Source organism: Lathyrus oleraceus, chromosome 1 (assembly GCF_024323335.1).
Source record: "Lathyrus oleraceus cultivar Zhongwan6 chromosome 1, CAAS_Psat_ZW6_1.0, whole genome shotgun sequence".
Classification (NCBI taxonomy): domain Eukaryota; kingdom Viridiplantae; phylum Streptophyta; class Magnoliopsida; order Fabales; family Fabaceae; genus Lathyrus; species Lathyrus oleraceus.
Window position 1 is genome coordinate 231,761,440 of NC_066579.1, and position 17,930 is coordinate 231,779,369.

General features: G+C 34.3%; 2 protein-coding genes across 2 annotated transcripts; one reads left to right on the forward strand and one right to left on the reverse strand.

The window, feature by feature from the left end:
* Positions 1–3,115: 3,115 nt before the first annotated feature.
* LOC127128824 (uncharacterized) lies at positions 3,116–17,145 on the forward strand. The gene is made up of 8 exons (XM_051058190.1): positions 3,116–3,594; positions 5,000–5,094; positions 7,300–7,379; positions 7,521–7,562; positions 8,298–8,425; positions 9,439–9,619; positions 13,883–14,061; positions 16,416–17,145. Exons 1-8 carry the CDS (start codon positions 3,212–3,214, stop codon positions 16,852–16,854), a joined length of 1,527 nt encoding a protein of 508 aa, XP_050914147.1. The 5' UTR covers positions 3,116–3,211; the 3' UTR covers positions 16,855–17,145.
* LOC127128833 (chromo domain-containing protein LHP1) lies at positions 11,247–12,658 on the reverse strand. Its single transcript, XM_051058200.1, has 4 exons — positions 12,257–12,658; positions 12,092–12,117; positions 11,907–11,990; positions 11,247–11,669 (listed from the first exon to the last, which is right to left on the reverse strand). The coding sequence occupies exons 1-4, from the start codon at positions 12,575–12,577 to the stop codon at positions 11,432–11,434; spliced, it is 669 nt and encodes a 222-aa protein (XP_050914157.1). The 5' UTR covers positions 12,578–12,658; the 3' UTR covers positions 11,247–11,431.
* Positions 17,146–17,930: the final 785 nt, after the last annotated feature.

Below are 17,930 nucleotides of genomic sequence, written 5' to 3' on the forward strand. Positions count from 1 at the left end.
ATTTTTACAAAAACAGAAAGAATACAGAGTTAACAAAAATCGATTCACAATTCCCTTCAAAAACCCACTAACAGAACCCTCTCTAACCTTCTTCCAAAAAAACTCCTCGAATCACCCTCATAACCAACCGTAACATCTCTTCAAAATCCTCCCAACCACCCTGTTAACAAAAAAAATGGAACCTTCAAAACTGAACCAAGAACCATTCTAAACTACTCCAACAAACATCAAAGAACCTGCAAAGAGAATTCCGCACCAACTCTCAACTCTCCCTAACCGATTCTTCAACAATTTTGAACCAACCTCTTCAAGAACATATAACTTATCTCTCCCTAATCACCTTTCGGACCCTCACAGAACACTCACATAAATCAGTTAAAAAAACCACTTCAACAACCTACAAGAGATGTGAACCAATTAACCTTCAATCCAATCTCATTCACTCTAACTTCTCCAATCACTAACTAACAACTTCATAACAACTTCCAAAATAATCTCCAATCGGGAATCACCCTCTAACTAAACCTCCCTCTCCCAAGAACCAACTCTCTATCCATCCTTCGACCACTCTCTGCACCAAGAGAAGCACAACACGCGCACAATAGAAGAGCTCTGAACAAGGTATAACAGAAATTGAAGAAGAATGGACGGAAGCATATATCATGGAATTCACAAAGAGCTTAAGAGTGAAGCTTCGAATAACAACATACCAGGGGATTTTCGAAGTTGATCACAACAAACAGAGGCACCGCGAATCTCATTAGAACAACATTTCAACATGTTCACTCTTCATCTCAAATACGCGAAGGCGACACGAATCCACAACAACGAGGCAACGAGCTGAAGAATGATCAACAACCATGAATCGAGCGAATGCACAACGAGTAGAAGCGCGACGAAGAAGATCAAAATGGATCACATGGAGCCTACGTTGAATCCGGTAGGTTCTTCGTCCCTTCGTTTTTTCCTTATTCGCGCGCAAGGACAATTGTGTTTAACTCGATTTTGATTTTTATTACGCCTGGAGTTTGAATTGATCACGGACTCGAAACTTCATGGATGTTGAAATGAGTTTTTTTCCGTTGAGGTTCCATTGGTCGTTAACCATTGAACTTCAATCCATGGCAAATCTTCGCAAGATCAGAGTGTCGCAAATGGAAGCACCATCATGACCATGTGTTAACTGACGCAGTTATGCCAACTGAAGAAAAACCAAGTCGTACTTATATGGCTTGGTACAGATCGGCTGGTTTTCAGTTCATCGCCGAGGATATGTACTTGTACGACCCACGCCAGATGACTTACACACCTGACACCTCAACATCAAACCCCTAACAACAGTGTCAGACCGGATACACACAACCCCCTGTCCGTCAAATGTTCCGTTCAACCAACACACAAACATACAACCAAAACATTTCATACACCTAACCCCAATACCAAGAGCATACCCCATACCACCAGCAACAAATTGACCATCAACCTGAGACTCAACATCGCTTCGCACCCACCCCATCACCCTACCAAAGTCGCCTAAGCCAGAACACCCAACGATCATTCAACACTAACCGCCCCTCCTCCTACCGTAGCCAAGAAGCCCAAACCTCACAAAACCAAAACATCCAACAACCCTATCTCTACCAAACACCCCAACAACCTTTCCAACCTTTCCTCGACGCATCGCTCACACCCATGTCTCCCTTCAACCGTCCTGGTCGTCCATCAATGAGTCAACCACATCCCAACTTCTCTGGCATGGGTCATGAGCTCAGCTACGACGATACACCATCGAGGCATACTGAAGATTATGCCGAATTATCTGACTACCTCAACAGACCTTCTCCTGTAGTTGGTAGTGACGCTCCTAGCCCCTCAGATGATCAAACACCGGTACCGAATCGTCAACGTGGGTTAGGGCCACGGGTTAGAGTAGCTAGAGGATGTGGGACCGGAGGTCGGTTAGGTGATCCCGGTCATCACCATTAGGTTTCTTTGTGTAAACGGCAAATTTTATTAATATCAAGTGGTCTTATATCAAATTTATCTATCACTTATACCATAAAACACAAAAAAATGCATTTTAGGGGGAGTCTTCAATTGAATTGGCGACTCCTCTTAAAACCTACACAAGGGCGCCAATTGGATTGGATAGCCAATCCAATTGGTGCCTCCATTCAAGTTTTAAGAGGAGTCTCCAATTCAATTGACGACTCCTCCTAAAAGTTGGGTATTTTGAGATTTTTTTTTGAAACCAGGGGTATTTTGGGAATTTCCTTGAAAAAGTTGATTATTTTTGTAAAAAAACCACAAGATAACACTATCCGTAATTTATTTGTGAGCAAAATTAAAATGTATTGAATTTTTTCTCTTTAATTTGAATTGAGTTAAAATTTTGTTGTTTATTATATATTCTTTTAATTATATATATATATATATATATATATATATATATATATATATATATATATATATATATATATATATATGTTTTATTTCTTTATTATTTTACAAATATTTTAATTTATATTACATATTTATGAAGTTTGATAAATACTTATTAATTTTTTTAAAAATCTGATTTAACTACAAGGTTTGATTTAAAACATTCTAAATTTATTAATCTCAAAGACTAATAGCTTGTTTGGTATTGATTATAAAAAAAGTTTTAATATTTAAAAAACATAGAAAAATAAAAAAAACATTTAAGCATAAAAATCAAATAGAAAACATCTATTAATGTTTGTCAATCTCTCAATTCTTTACCAAACAAACACACTCACAATTTCATATATCAAATATTTTTCTTTTGAGAATTTTAAATTCATTCTTCAAATAAACTTGCCATGTATATAATTTTTTTATGTTCATTTAAACAAACAATTATTCAAATTAATTAAAATATTTTTAAAACAAAGTTGAATCAAACCGGTCATGAGGATTTAAAAAACCTGTATAAAAAATGATTTTAAAAAGTCTTTTATTAAATTTTCATTTAAAACTGTTTTTCAATTTTTCAGATTCTCATTAAAAAAAATCAATAACAAACCGATATTATTCACTAAAAAAAGGTCTTAAACAATTATCTCTTCAATTTTTTTATTACTCCCACTCCCATTGTAATAATAATTGAATAATAATAATCACTTAAAATTTTTCACCCAACAAATCCCTTACCCAAATTCAAATCCCCTCCTCCGTCCATGCGAACTGCATGGCTCCACCGTCCGAACCTCATCGCCGCCGTCACAACAACCACAATCACAACCACATCTTCTCCTTCTTCCAATCCACCGCTTCCAATTTCCTCTCTCTCTTCAACCATCACAATCCTCCACCTTCACCTCTACCTCAACTACCCTCCGCAGTCTCCCTCCCCCTCTTCTTCGCGCCACCTCTCTCCGCTGTGACGTTCGAAACCACCTCCGACTCAACTCGCTCTTCCGCTAAATCGGTTAGAGTGTCGAGGTTCAATTCCAATGTCAAAGGTGGTGGTGGTCCCGCTTTTGTTGGTCAGGTTTTCAGCATGTGTGACCTCTCTGGAACTGGTCTCATGGCTGTTTCTACTCACTTTGATATTCCTTTCATCACAACAAGGTTTTTTTTTTTTTGAATTTTCCTAACTCTTTATTTTCAATTTATCTTTCAAAATCAAATTCAAGATTGTGCTTTATTTTAAAGCTCTTTGTTATGTTTGTGAAATTAAATAAAGATTGAAGTTGTAACCTTTTTTCTGTTGTAATTTTGTATCATTTTTTAAATTGGTGCATAAGATTAGCTTTGGTTTGTTTATTGCATGGTTATATAAATAATACTTTGTGGAGTGGAATCTAGTTTTGATTTAGTAGTAATGTATTGGTTTAGCTTTTGGAAGAGTCAAAAGCAATTTAAGAGGTATAGAATTGATTTTGGAATGATTTTGTTGTGTTTGGTTCTTCTAAAGTAGAATTGATTCTACTTCAAGCTAGAATTTGTAGCGTTTGAGTTTAAACACAATTTTTACATTGAAATTAACTATTCAACTCACTTTTACATAAATTTATCCTAACATAAATCACTTTATCTTCGACTCACATTTAGCTAGAATCAATTGTAGAGAATCAATTCATTCAAAAATAAATTACTTTATCGTCAACTCACATTTAGCTAGAATCAATTGTAGATAATCAATTCATTCAAAATCATTTTTTTTCACCGCAAAACCAAAGACACGCTTGAATGACCTTCTAGTTCATGGGAGCTTCTCAGTTGTTATAAATATATTGTTTTTACTCAAAGAAAAGCTGTGTTGTTGAATAGCAGTTATAGCTATAGTGCTATGGTACAACAGAATTTGAACAAATCACTATGTTTTATTAAATAATGGTAATAGCTAGCAGAATTTGAACAAACAGCTATTTTTTGTGATTACTGATTGACAACAGAATAGTTCTTATAATCTTATATTTATATTTACTGAGCGAGTTTGAAGAAAAGAGAGGTAGAAGATGATTTCAATTTATATGAGAAACTGTTGTTTAAAAATTGATTCTTATTGCAAGATTCGTTTAATATTTTTTACTATAATTGTTTATTATGAAGTTTATCCAAACCGGCACTGAAAAGAATTTTTTTCCGTTCTCTAAAGGACAGAATATACAAAGGTGTTTGTTATGTAGGTGTGATGCCCGGGATTTTAGGATTCCGTGTCTGTTTATGAGGACAATTGAATCGCCTTGCATCTGTAAGCAAATACGAGCTAGTGTTTGGTTTCTTTTAGCAAATACGAGCTAATGTCATTCCAAATACTGATGTAACAAACACGGGGAGTCTTGCTTAGGAAATCCAAGATGCTTGGTAGTTGTGGAACAAAAGTTGTAGATCTGTGTCCATTGAATTAGGGACTGAAATTGTGGCTAGTGTTTGTTTAGTATCTCATTCAACTGAAGTATAGATAAAGCTGTTACCATCCATTATTTTTCTAAAAGCATAATTTTTTCCGCTTTTTATCTATTTTCTGCAGAACCCCAGAGTGGCTGAAAAAAATGTTTGCAGCAATCACCAAGAGTGAGAGGAATGGCCCTGTATTTCGCTTTTTTATTGATCTAAGAGATGCAGGTTAGTTCATCGACAGTCCTCCTTCTTTACGCTCCTTTAGTTTGCTTGTAACATTTCCGATCCATTTATGTCTTGTCATATTCTTCAAACTTTTTCTTTATAATTTGATGAATCTATTGTTGTTGTCATATTCTTTAAAGTTTTTCTTTATAATTTAATGAATCTATGGTTGTTGTCATATTCTTCAAAGTTTTTCTTTATAACATGCTGAATCTATGACTGTGAAGATGTTATCTAATTATCATTGTGTCCTTTTACTGCGACCTAGGCTAGCTGATTTCCTGTTTTCTATAGCTCACTCTCTAAGTATTTACTTTTGGCCTTACTAAGTTTCTGTCTGTAGAAATGTTTAATTCCAATATATTCAGCTGTTAGCCAAACACCTTTTGAATGCTAATTAGCTTCTTTGAAGCTAATAAAAATACTTTATTCAGTTTTATTTTATGAAATAGAATCACTCTTTCTTATTTGTTTCTCTGGGGGATGGAAGGGGGTTGACTTTAATATTTAAAAAAAAATAAAAAAATTCATTAGAGTGAACTGCGGAAGATCAAGCTAAGGGTCTTCTGCGACTTAAAAAACTAGGTAAGCGAATCTAGAATGTAACAGGACTGTCCAATCTCTGCATATCTGAAATGGCAACTCCATTAAAACAGCCACGTAGTGATCTGAAAACAAAACCCTATCCCATAAGATAAGTGGCAGAGAGGTACCCCTAAAGATTTGTGCATCTGGCTCCAACCAAGTGCATCAATGTGACATATGATGCATTCAGCGTAAAATTTAACTTGCTTACCTTTTCCAAGCTTTTATGATACACCGATGTTCCACAGTGAAGGGATAAAACTTAAAACCTAAGAGTTTTTCCAACCTCAAGTAGCTGTGCAGTGCAAATTAGTGACCTACTTTGACCGAACCTCACACTTGAATTACACATTTCTGACCTACTACCTGATCCTTGCATTGCACATTTGTTGTGTGCTAAAACATTCCTTTGAACACGGTGTATATCTTGCAGGGTTGCTCATGGACAGGTTATTCATAAAACCAAACAACTTCCATGTCAAAACCGCTTGTTTCAATTGGATTTTAAAACCAATCCATCCCTTTTTTTTGTTACTGGTTAAAACTGGTTATATCCAAATTTGCTATAAACTTGGTTAAAAAATATCGATAATGTGTTACCAGATTCTTCAAAATGACATACTACTGATTACAATTACTTAATTTTTAATAATGTACAACAATATTTAGTTAATAAAAATCAAACAAGATTCAGTAAATAATAGAAAAAGTATAACCAGATTATTAAGAAAATCAATTTTGAATAAGCAACAACCAATTTGAGACTAGCATCTCCAGAATATCAGCCAGAATCACCTGCTCCAGCACCTCCATTTCCACCGCAGACGGAAGAAGCAAAAGAAGAGATGGAGTTCATAATGCAGCACGTACGGTGGCAACAGAGCGAAAGCAAAAGAGGCGGATGAGCACGCAATGCGGAAGCGGTGACACAGACTGCAGAACACAAGATCTGAGAAGTGAGCATGCAATATGCTAAAACCATTGCTTTTATCAAACCAAAGAACACAGAAACAGGGAAAGTAGAATTGCAGAACACAAAAACACCACGTCATGATGACGGAGAACACACAGTCATTAGCTACATCTGATGTCGGCGATAACGGCTCTTCAGGCGGCAAACAGTGTGCAATGGCTTGAGAATTAAGATCTAAGAATAGAAAAGGGACTGAGATGTAATCGAGAAAATATGAAATCTTGTTAACAAAAATCATAATTCTAAAACCACCCTAGAGTGGAGAAAAGTCACAAAATATTCCATAATCAACTAATCACTGAGTTTGAAAGTTTGAGCAGAGAAAAGAATTGTTTCACCAAGGGGTTACAGTCATCCATTTCACAAAACCAGATAAAAATAAAGGTAACCATAACGGTTCGTAAGTATCTGGATAAATGAACCATTGTAAATATTTGTTTTTTTATAAACCGCTTATGGATATATTTGTGGTTTGCACTTAGAACCAAATATTTTGTTTGTCCCTAATATTCTGTACTTTTATCACTATATGTTTACATTCCTCTTTTCCTTGAATTATTCTCTTATCATCGCATATTTTGATTAATGTTGATCTCCGATTAGCAATTAACACCAAATACTGACCTTTTTAAATTTAATCACTCTAGTTTCATATGTCAAAAAACTCGATATTCCAAGTGGCGTGGTGGGTGCCTGCCGTCTTGATTTGGCATATAAGCATTTCAAGGTACTGATGACTTTTTCAATTGCCATTTGAGATATAGTTTTGCTAGTTTGAGTTAGTGCATTTACGGTTATATATGATCCACTATTGATTTGGTTGCTTTATGTTTTTTGTTTGATATGTTGCTTGCTATGTACCATGCAGGAAAAGCCTCACTTATTCCAATTTGTTCCAAACGAGAAGCAGGTATTATTTTGTCTTTCATTGTTGTACATATTTCAAATTTATTTGACTACAATCTTTAAATATTATTGTTAAGAGTCCCACATGGGATAATATATGGCTTGAACATGTGTTTATAAGTGGGGGCAGACCATGTTAAGAAATGTGGTTGGGCCTAGCTCAATCCTACAAAACCGATTGATAGAGTGAGGACTGCCCCCACTTATAAACACATGTTTAAGCCATATATTATCCGATGTGGGACTCTTAACACTCCCCCTTCATGCTCAGATTTAGGTTAAACTGTGTGTTTTGAAAAGCACTACGGAGACTTGAGTATATATAGAGAGATTACAACTAATTACATGATATAGTCGATGTGGGACTATTCTATATACAAATATTCTCAACACTATATATTTATAAATATCAACAATTATAAATATTTTCCCTTCAAGTCAAGGCAGCTAATAAACTTCTGAAGACCATCCCACACAATATCGCTGGGAAAAAGGTCGATGGGGTGCCTGTGTTTAGTGCTCAGGCATATATTATCCGATGTGGGACTCTTAACACTCCCCCTTCATGCTCAGATTTAGGTTAAACTGTGTGTTTTGAAAAGCACTACGGAGACTTGAGTATATATAGAGAGATTACAACTAATTACATGATATAGTCGATGTGGGATTATTCTATATACAAATATTCTCAACACTATATATTTATAAATATCAACAATTATAAATATTTTCCCTTCAGGTCAAGGCAGCTAATAAACTTCTGAAGACCATCCCACACAATATCGCTGGGAAAAAGGTCGATGGGGTGCCTGTGTTTAGTGCTCAGAACTTGGATATTGCAATAGCAACTACCGATGGAATTAAATGGTATATATTACTTATCTTCCTTGTTTTATGTAAATAGGTGTTATTGTCATAGAACTTGCTTATATGTTGTTTATTTGAAATTTAATATCAGTAAAATGATTATTGTGCATTTTGAAATCTCTTTTATCAGTAACTCAACAGGGATATCTCTTCTCATATTTTTTACACAAATTCTATTTTTCCTTTGTGATTGAATATAATTGCCATAGCCTAGTCTCTTTTTTTTGCCATTGTTTCTTCTTTGGTTTTCTTAGCTTTCTTGAAAGTGTTTGTATAAATATTGATTGTGATATTTTTCTGTTAGGAATTAGACTTATTTTGATTATATTATATTATGTTTACTTGAAAGTTGAAAGAGAAAAAACTGAATATTATTATTTCCAGGTCGGACAATTTGTTTTCTCAAATTTTTGAAATAGCTAAGTAGTCCATGAAATTGAAGATCATCAATCAAATTCGTCATTGTGTCAATCAATTTTATCATTTTTGATGAATCTGGATCACAAAATAGAGATCAGTTGAAGCTTTAAACCAATTTATGAAAATATGCTCCATTTGAACACACCCTAAATGATGTCTTAATTCAGCATTTCTGACCCTTTTAGATGACAAAGGGAATAAATTTGTTTGAGGTGTTTCAATTTGAGGGACTGATTTCCCTTTTCCTAAATTTGAACTATCAAATTGCTGGACCCTACAATTTCGTGGAGCAAAATGGTGATTGACGCATATTATTTCAAATACTATTATGTATAGACTAGTCTTAATAATTGATAATGAAAAATAGAAATAAAATCTTGTCCCAATAGTTACTGGCTGTCATGGACCATGGTGATATGTAGTAAGAAAAGGAAAGAAAGAATGACGTATTATATCCTAAAACAGAGTTATTTTATTTATGTATTACAACACATTTCATTGAATATCAGACTCCTTAGAGCAATGAGTAAATGAATTATTTTCTGACAAAGCAACATAATATTTATGCCGACCTTATTGCATTGTTTGAATAGGTATACCCCCTACTTCTTTGATAAAAACATGCTTGATAACATTCTTGAAGAAGCTGTTGATCAACATTTCCATACATTAATCCAAACTCGGCACATTCAGCGGCGACGAGATGTGGTTGATGACAACTTGGCAGCAGAAGTGATTGAGGAAATTGGAGATAGTTTAGGGGAGCCTCCAGAGGTATGACTAGTATTATAATATTGTATTGTTTTATGAATATTTTATTGTTTATTGAAGTACAAGGATGAGGAAGAAAGTTTTCGTTATAGTGAATAAGAATTTGATATCGAATAGAGTTTTCAATCCGAACCTTTCACACTGATTGACTAATTTAGTATTTGTTTGAAGTTAAAGTAAGTGATGATCATGGTTGTCAAAATCGGGATCTCGATAAAGATCGTTAGGGTATAGAATAAGCGTAAATTGTAGGATCGTAATATGGATCGTAAGATCCCAACAAATAGACAAATATATAGAAATAATTAGAAAAAATAACCTTAACATAAAATTCTCATTAACTTAATCATCAATAGCAAATACTCGATCCAAAAAAATATAATTTCCTCAGACATAATATTCTCAATGGCAACTAAAACATAATTGTAAGGAAGGAAGAGTATTGAAGTGCAGGAATAGAAAAGATGAGAAGAATAGAAGGATGATTTGAATATATAGAAAGGATAGATGAAGGGAAGAAATTTGTTCATTGTTTGATTAATTGATACAAAATTCTCAGAGTTCCAATGACTTTTGTTTGTCGCGCAACTTTCACAATCCTTATTTTGCAATTTTTAACAGCTCATTTAAAACATTGTCAGTCCCAAAACCCTAAAATATCTGTGCACATCCATTAGGCTTAATTACCGGGTTAATTTATGGGCCAAATCCAATTGTTTAATGATTGGGTCGAAACATGTGTGAAGCGGGTCAAAACAAAAAATGGATCATGGGATCACAAGATCCCACAATTTAAGATCTTTCTCTAAGAGTTCAACGCTCTAGCCAAATACAAGATCTTTGTGACACTTAAAACAGAAGAATGTAACAAGGATCATAAGATCCTACCAAAATGAAAAGTGATACTTATGTCAGTGTGGGAGGAACTCTTCTTGCTCCCGGCCTTGAAACCCACAGCTGAAACTGAATGCTTCAGCTAAACGGTCTCACCACTCTACCCTCCAATCTATTCCTACTGAAAGTTTCCAAACCACTTTTTCATTGGTAACAAGCACAGCCCCATCCACCATCATGGACGGTTCGACCTGCTGTCGCCACCATTGACGTTGCTGGATAAAAATAAACACTTCTGTATCAAACCAGGAACAATGGGTAGATGATATCTATAAAAGTTATCCAAAACCCATATTAAACATGAATGTCGCCGGATCGAAATCAGAATTACAGTAATAACTAGATTAAAATGAACGTCGTTGGAGGTGAATCAAAACCAACAAAACCCAGGAAAAGACTTAAAAATCAGAATCAGCAAAACCGATATTGCATAAATTAATAATGGATTAGTATTTCACCAATCTGAATCTATTTCATAAGATCTATACAGAATTTTTAGTAGTGCTTAAATCCAAAGAAAGGGGACTCTGGTTTTGTTATCGCATGTAGGAACGTAGTGAAACAGTGTGTGAAAGACTTCCACAGCGACGACAGCAGAAAAAGTCATGTTCAGGTTTGAGAAATTTTGGAGATGAACAGCATAGAGGAAAAGGCATGTGATATTTTGATTTTGGTACCCTGATCTCAGCCATTTATTAATGGTTAACAATGGCTTCTGACTAGATACGCCCCCATGAAAAATAACTAATAAATATTAACATTATTAAACAAACTTAAATCTGAAGTTTCAGAACCATGACATCCAATACAAGTCATAATTAGTCACTTAAGACCCAAATCGAACTTAAGTAATAGCCATCACCATAACATTCCGCAGGTTCACTGCTACCAGCCCTGCCCACCTCCAGCCCTCCTATCACCTTATAGTGTATCCTCTTCTGAAACATTTGCAGACCTCTCTTCATCACTTTCCTCTTCAGATTCCTCTTCTGAATCATTCGCATACAATTCATCATCAGAATCCTCCTTTGAAACATTCACAGACCTGTTGTCTTCTGAAACATTTGCAGACCTATCATCATTAGCATGTTTGCCTCTTCCAAGACTGCTGCCATCACCATGCCTGCGTCTGCGCTTCCTATACTTTGTTGATCTCAAGCTTCAAAACAATGAAGAAACAAGTATTGTAAGAAAACAAGTCATAGAGTCCGGTCATTAAGTCCATCCAGTTTCTGACAACTACAGTCATCAACCAATGCTTATCACAACTCGGTCATATTCATAGCAAACACAACACAATTACAAAAACATAAATTGAAATATGCCATTCATCCCCACTCATAATTACACAATCTAAAGAAAAACGTAAATATTGTTCTGAGGAATAAGGGATTACCTCCTCTCAAAAGCTTCCACATTAGCAACACAGACTAAATTTTCTTGAGGCTCCCAAGTGTTTGCTGTCTCATCCCATCCGGACCTTGAGTGATAAATAAACAAATAAATAAAATATTATTAAAAATATCTTATTTTATCGGAATCTAGCTAAACAACAAGAACAAAAACAAAAGAGGCATTCACCATTTGACCAAATACTCCACCTTACCCTGATAATTGCCACCAACAAAAAAAAAACTCAGTCAAGCGAAAGAAGAAATTGGACAAGAAAATGATCATCATACTCTAAGATAACAGAAAAAAAAAGAGAACCTCAAGAATGAAAAAAAGATAAAGATGAAATTTGACCTTGTGGACCCTCTTATTACAAATTGCTGCGATTTCAAAATAGCCATCACTGAGAGATGGAAATTTGACGGCAGGAACATCTTTTGGAGTTTCCGAGGTTTTTCTACTCATCCCTTGTTCACCCTTAATGACCAGGGCCAAAAAACTGCAAGATTGAAAAAACAAAGGGAAAAAAATGCAGAGACACAGCAGCAATGTTATAACAGCGTCATCATTGTCGGAATTCGAGTGAGAAACAAAAACACGAAAATTGAGTCTGTTTATGGACTGAGTGTGAATCTGAGTTGTAAATGAATCTATGGAAAATACATAGCCCTGCATTGTTTTATTTAACACTCTTACCCCTTTTGCCAGTTTCTCTTTCCGTGTCCTCCTTTTATTGGATTTTAATGTTTTCCATTTTTATTATTTTTTCACCAAAAAAAAGATTTTTTTTCTTATTATTTTAGTTTTTAAGGATTTTATTCACACCCATCCGTTTGTTTCCAGAATTTATGTGTGGTTTATTTATTTATTTTTGTCCGCTTAAAAAAGGTTTGTTTTTATTTCTTTGTTTATCCACACAGCCAAACACAATACTTGTATTATTATTAATACTATTTTGTTTTAAAAAAACATTATATGGAGTAAATAGGTAAATGTATTTTCAATTTTAGTAAGTACGTCCTCCGTCCCACAATGAGTGACTTAGGTGACCATTTCACACAGATTAAGAAAAATAAATAAATGAAAGAGAGAGAATGATATTTTTATTAAAGTAATTCTTATCAAGTATTTGAGAATGATAAAAGTAATATTAATTAGAGGGTAGAATTGGAAAACGTGCATTAAAAATTGAAATTGGTCATTCATTATGGGATACTTTTTTATTCCAAATGAGTCACTCATTGTGAGACGCAGAGAATATTTCTTTATCTGTTCCACTTATTTAGAGTGAAGTATCGAAACCATAACATCTGGAACAGGTCATAATTAGTCAGATGCATACAGAAGACCATATCTAACTAAAACAATAACCATCACCATAACATCCAGCCTATGCTGTCCAACCATAATACCACCTTGCACAGAAGCCATTTCCAATGAATTTGAATGCAGGCCAAGCTATGACAGCTCAGAAAAGTGGGGAGGGTAGATGTGAAGAAATAAGATGAGCAGAGAGGATTGAAGCTCGAGAGAGATGGAGTAAGATGCGTAAAGCCGGTGAGATGGGTCAAGAGGGTCAAGAGACTCGAGTTGAAGGAGATTGGTGTTGTTTTCGGGAATTTAAGGGTGGGTTTATGGGATCCCCAACTCAGAAATGTGCGTTCTGGGATCGCAAGAGATCTCACAATCTTTATGATCTTGCTCGTGATCTCACTTCGATCTACCAACTAGTTGTTTCACATGTGATTCGACTCAAGTAGAGGAGGCAAGTTTGTGAGATCATGTGATCTTACATTTTAGATCTCAATCTTGATAACAATTGATAAAGTATTCCTGGGATACCTACCATAACTTGTTCTTGAAGAGAAATAAGCTGTGTTGCATTTTTTAAAAGGATTAGTTCGAGATATATGTATCATCAAGGCCCATATTTATTTTTCTAGGAAAATTGTTTAGTTTCTTGTTCATTTATACTGACAGGTTCAAGAAGTGCTTGATGAAATGGGCCATCCTAGTATACCACTAAGTGTTATTTCTAAAGCTGCAGAACTCCAGTTCCATTATACTGTTGACAAAGTGCTCTTGGGAAATAGGTGGTTGCGGAAAGCAACAGGCATACAACCGAACTTTCCATATATGGTTGACTCATTTGAAAGAAGGTAAATTTTCTGTAGTTTTTGATTTTGTGTATTTTTCACTCTTGCTATTCTTAATCCAGTGGTTTCTTTTGGTCATGTTTATTATATCCAAGTATAAAAGAACAAATAGTGGCAATTGGTTCCCAAGAGTAACAAATTGTTATACCAATCCATATTTAATTAAGTTAGCTTAATCTAGCATCAAGGTCCAGGTTCGTTTTAGTCATGTTGATTGGAGAAACTAGGACCCGTGTATTCTCTTTGAGAATCATATATTTTGTTCTGATTGTGCATTAACACATGTCAATGGTTTTCTGGTTATGCTTCTCTTTTCTATTAGTTGCACAGTATCTAGAGTTTAAAGTGGCAACCCAAACCGTGCCTACCTGATGTGCTCATGAGTGTGTTTTTTCCCAGCCAACCTTGTTCTTAGGTACTGGCTTTTCTATAATCTATACCTATCACTGGCGACCTTTTTGGTAGGTGGCTCCATAGCTAGAATCACCTCATACATCTGAGACTCAGCCCCAAAGGTGCTTTCATGAGCCCTTATCTGTGTGCCCCACATCACTTTCGTTGTGTATTAGGCCATTCAGCAATCTTTCAATCTGGCAGATATCCTGTCTGATCTTCCTATATTTTTCCGTAGGCCTGATTTGGTGCTGCTCCTGTCATGTCCTGCGTCGACAGTTGCAAGTCATTCACATGCTTTGTGGTGGTTTTGTATTCCAGCCTTTGTTATCTGACTTGAAGGTTCATAGTTGTCAGTGGTCCTTCAAATACTCCTGTTGGCTCTAAGTTTGATGCCTTTTCAATAGTTAAACGACATCTCTCTACCAACAAATCAAATGAAGTAACAATGAAACCATCATCTCTATTGTCGAGTTGTGGCTTAGCAACAAAGGATGCAAAGACATACTGTCCAGCAAATCTACCTGTTCTTGAGGTTGAAAGATCTAGGTAGGAAAGACCTGATTCTGGATCAAAGAAACGTGCACCAAAATGAATTTACCCAAATTTTAATTTTAAAAAGTTGGTACATAGTTGGTACTTTGGTGCATACACGTATGGCTTGAATTTTGGAGTATCTATATATATTATGTAAAAGGCAAAGTTAACCAATTCAACCAATAAATCTTGTGATATCATCTTGATCAAGTATTTCTAATTATTTGGGTTTTTAATAGCAAAAGACATATAATAAAAGAGAATGGAGTGCAACAGGTACACCAACCCAAAGATAAGATGATTTGGGCATTTGTAGAGATATTATCTAGTAATGGTCATTTACTTATATTTTCAATAACTTATTACTCCCTCTGTTCCTTTTTAAGTGTCACATTTTGACTTTTTACACATACCAAGAAAGCTAATTATTATTGTTACTTTTTAAACAATAATTCTCATTTTACCTATAATACCCTTAATTATATTCTATATTCATTTTACTTTTTCTCTCTCTGTAATAATTACATAGGGGTAATTTTGACAAAAGTACATTTAATACTACCTTGAATTCTACAAGTGACAATTAAAAAGAAACACAAATTTATCAAGAAAGTGACACTTAAAAAGGAACGGAGGGAGTAGTCGTCAAAATAAAGTAGCATAAGAAAAGTCTCAATTAGTTTTTCGTTTGGATAAAGTTTTATGAACTTAATCTACTTTATACTACCTCCGTATTTTATTATATGTCACTTTGGAAAAATATTTTGTACCACAATATAAGTCGTTTTATAATACCAATGAGTCATTAATGTTATTTTTCCTATTGTACCCTTAAATATTTATTATTCTCTCTCCTTTCAATTATGTCAATTTGTCTTTTCAGTACTATTAATGAAGGATAATTTTGTAAAATCCTTCGTAATTTATCTTTTTCATACCATAATTATTACATTTCTTAATACGTGTGAAAAGTCAAAAACGACTTATAATAAAAAACGGAGGGAGTAAGAAGTATAAAGTTCGAATAATTAATTTCACATTCTACAAAAAGTTATTTGTTGGAATCAGTGTTGTCATTGGCGGATGAGAGGAGGTAAAAAATTTGCTATATAAACACGCCATTGTGGTCTATGGAGCTACGATAACATCCATCCCTTCACGAATGGCCTATGCAGATTGTAAAAAAATCAGCGCCATGGCCACCAATTTAGCAACATTGATTGATTTAAGTGTTAAATTTTGATATTTAGTAGTTAAACAAGATGATACTTTTGCAATTACTAGGAAACGAAAACAGGAAGCATTTTTTCAAGCCAATTTGATTTAAAGAAATGTTTTTGTTTCTATTTTCTAAACTGAAAATTAAAAGGAAGACTACATGATATAATATCTGTTTTATCTTTGTAACACTTTTTGTTATCTTGCAGAAGTGAAGCCTCTTTTCTGAGAATTACAGAGTCAAGCAGCTGTCCCGATAACTCTAAATTGGAAGATGATGCTAAACAAACTGGGTGTACAGACTCTTCTGAATATAGTTTGGATGACAGCACTGAAAAAGTAGGGTTATCAAGAAAAGGTGTAAATGAAGAATATTTGAAACAAAATACCTTTCTTCCAAAAATTACAATGGTTGGTCTCTCTACAGAAGAAGCAGGCCAGATGGGCAAAGCTAGTTTGAAAAAAACAATGGATGATTTGACAAAAGAGTTGGAGGAGACGGAACTAGATAATATAACTGATGGTGGTAGTAATGAGTACAAATTAGAAGATGATAGGGATCCACTATTTGTAGCCAATGTGGGTGATTATTATTCTAGTATTGGAAGGACACGAACTCCTCGTTGGATTCGAGGAGGGTCAAACTAAAACTTGCACGGTGACTGCTTCTCATTTTGATGGAAAACTCGGGAACTACACACCGGATTTGAGGAGGGTCCAATTAAAACCTTTTTGCTATCAAGAAGAATGTTTCATTTGGGGGTAGTTTTGGATATTTATTGGTGTCTCCAAACAAAAAAAAATCAGGTTACTGTACTAAAGTTGGTTGATCAAGCTTTTTGTGGTGTTTACTAAGCTTGGTTAATCAAGCTTGAGATTATATGTCTGATCAGAATGTTGTACATCATCATTATCTATGTAATTTATCAATGTTTCCCATTTTTCCGACTTTTGGAATGTGAAATAAATCTTGCATTAAAGAATAACTAGCTAGAAAGTAGAAATTATATATATAACTCGGTTCTGTGAAAAGAAAACATTTTCTTTCATACTAATAAGTTTTTACTTATGGCTTATTTTTATCAGCTGTGTTTATGACAAATAAAATAAACTTTTGCTTCTTTCCTTTTCATTTTGTTATGCAGGCTGAATGACCTAAATTGAATAATTTATGGGGATTTCTTATTCCACTCTATCTGATGGAATAATATCATATAAAAATTCGAAAATATCTTTCAGAATTTAAAAATGTATCTTTGGATGCATTTCATGTATACACATCTTATTCGATTTTAAATCATCCCTTAATTTTATGATTTATTTTATTCAAGAAATGTATTTTTAGAGACACTCTAGAAATGTATTTCCATAGGATGTATTTTTAACTTATCAATCATGAACTTATTCACACATATCTAACACTTGAAGTTTAAAAATATTGCTCATAACATAGTTTTTTTTTCATCTTCAATGTTGGTTTCATTGATATATATGGAATTTGGATTCAACCGTATGTGACTTGATGAAGGTGTAGATAGAACCGAAGCGAAATTAAAGTTTTATTGATGTAATTGAAATGTCAAGGTTTTGTTGATGTAATTGAAATGTTAAGTTTTTTAACATGTGAAGTTCCATAGGTTCATTTACATGATAAACAAAAAATTAAGTAATCATCTCTCGGTAATTGATGAAGTATGCGTGTTTTATTGTTTAAATTATAGGAT

Excerpts from the sequence above, each read along its gene's own strand:
- LOC127128824 (XM_051058190.1), top strand. The coding sequence starts at position 3,212 with ATGGCTCCACCGTCCGAACCTCATCGCCGCCGTCACAACAACCACAAT. Across the intron at positions 3,595-4,999 it reads ATTCCTTTCATCACAACAAG|AACCCCAGAGTGGCTGAAAA; the intron begins GTTTTTTTTTTT and ends TATTTTCTGCAG. Across the intron at positions 14,062-16,415 it reads GTTGACTCATTTGAAAGAAG|AAGTGAAGCCTCTTTTCTGA; the intron begins GTAAATTTTCTG and ends GTTATCTTGCAG.
- LOC127128833 (XM_051058200.1), bottom strand. The coding sequence starts at position 12,577 with ATGCAGGGCTATGTATTTTCCATAGATTCATTTACAACTCAGATTCAC. Across the intron at positions 12,118-12,256 it reads GTAATAAGAGGGTCCACAAG|GGTAAGGTGGAGTATTTGGT; the intron begins GTCAAATTTCAT and ends GGCAATTATCAG. Across the intron at positions 11,991-12,091 it reads GTGGAGTATTTGGTCAAATG|GTCCGGATGGGATGAGACAG; the intron begins GTGAATGCCTCT and ends TTATCACTCAAG.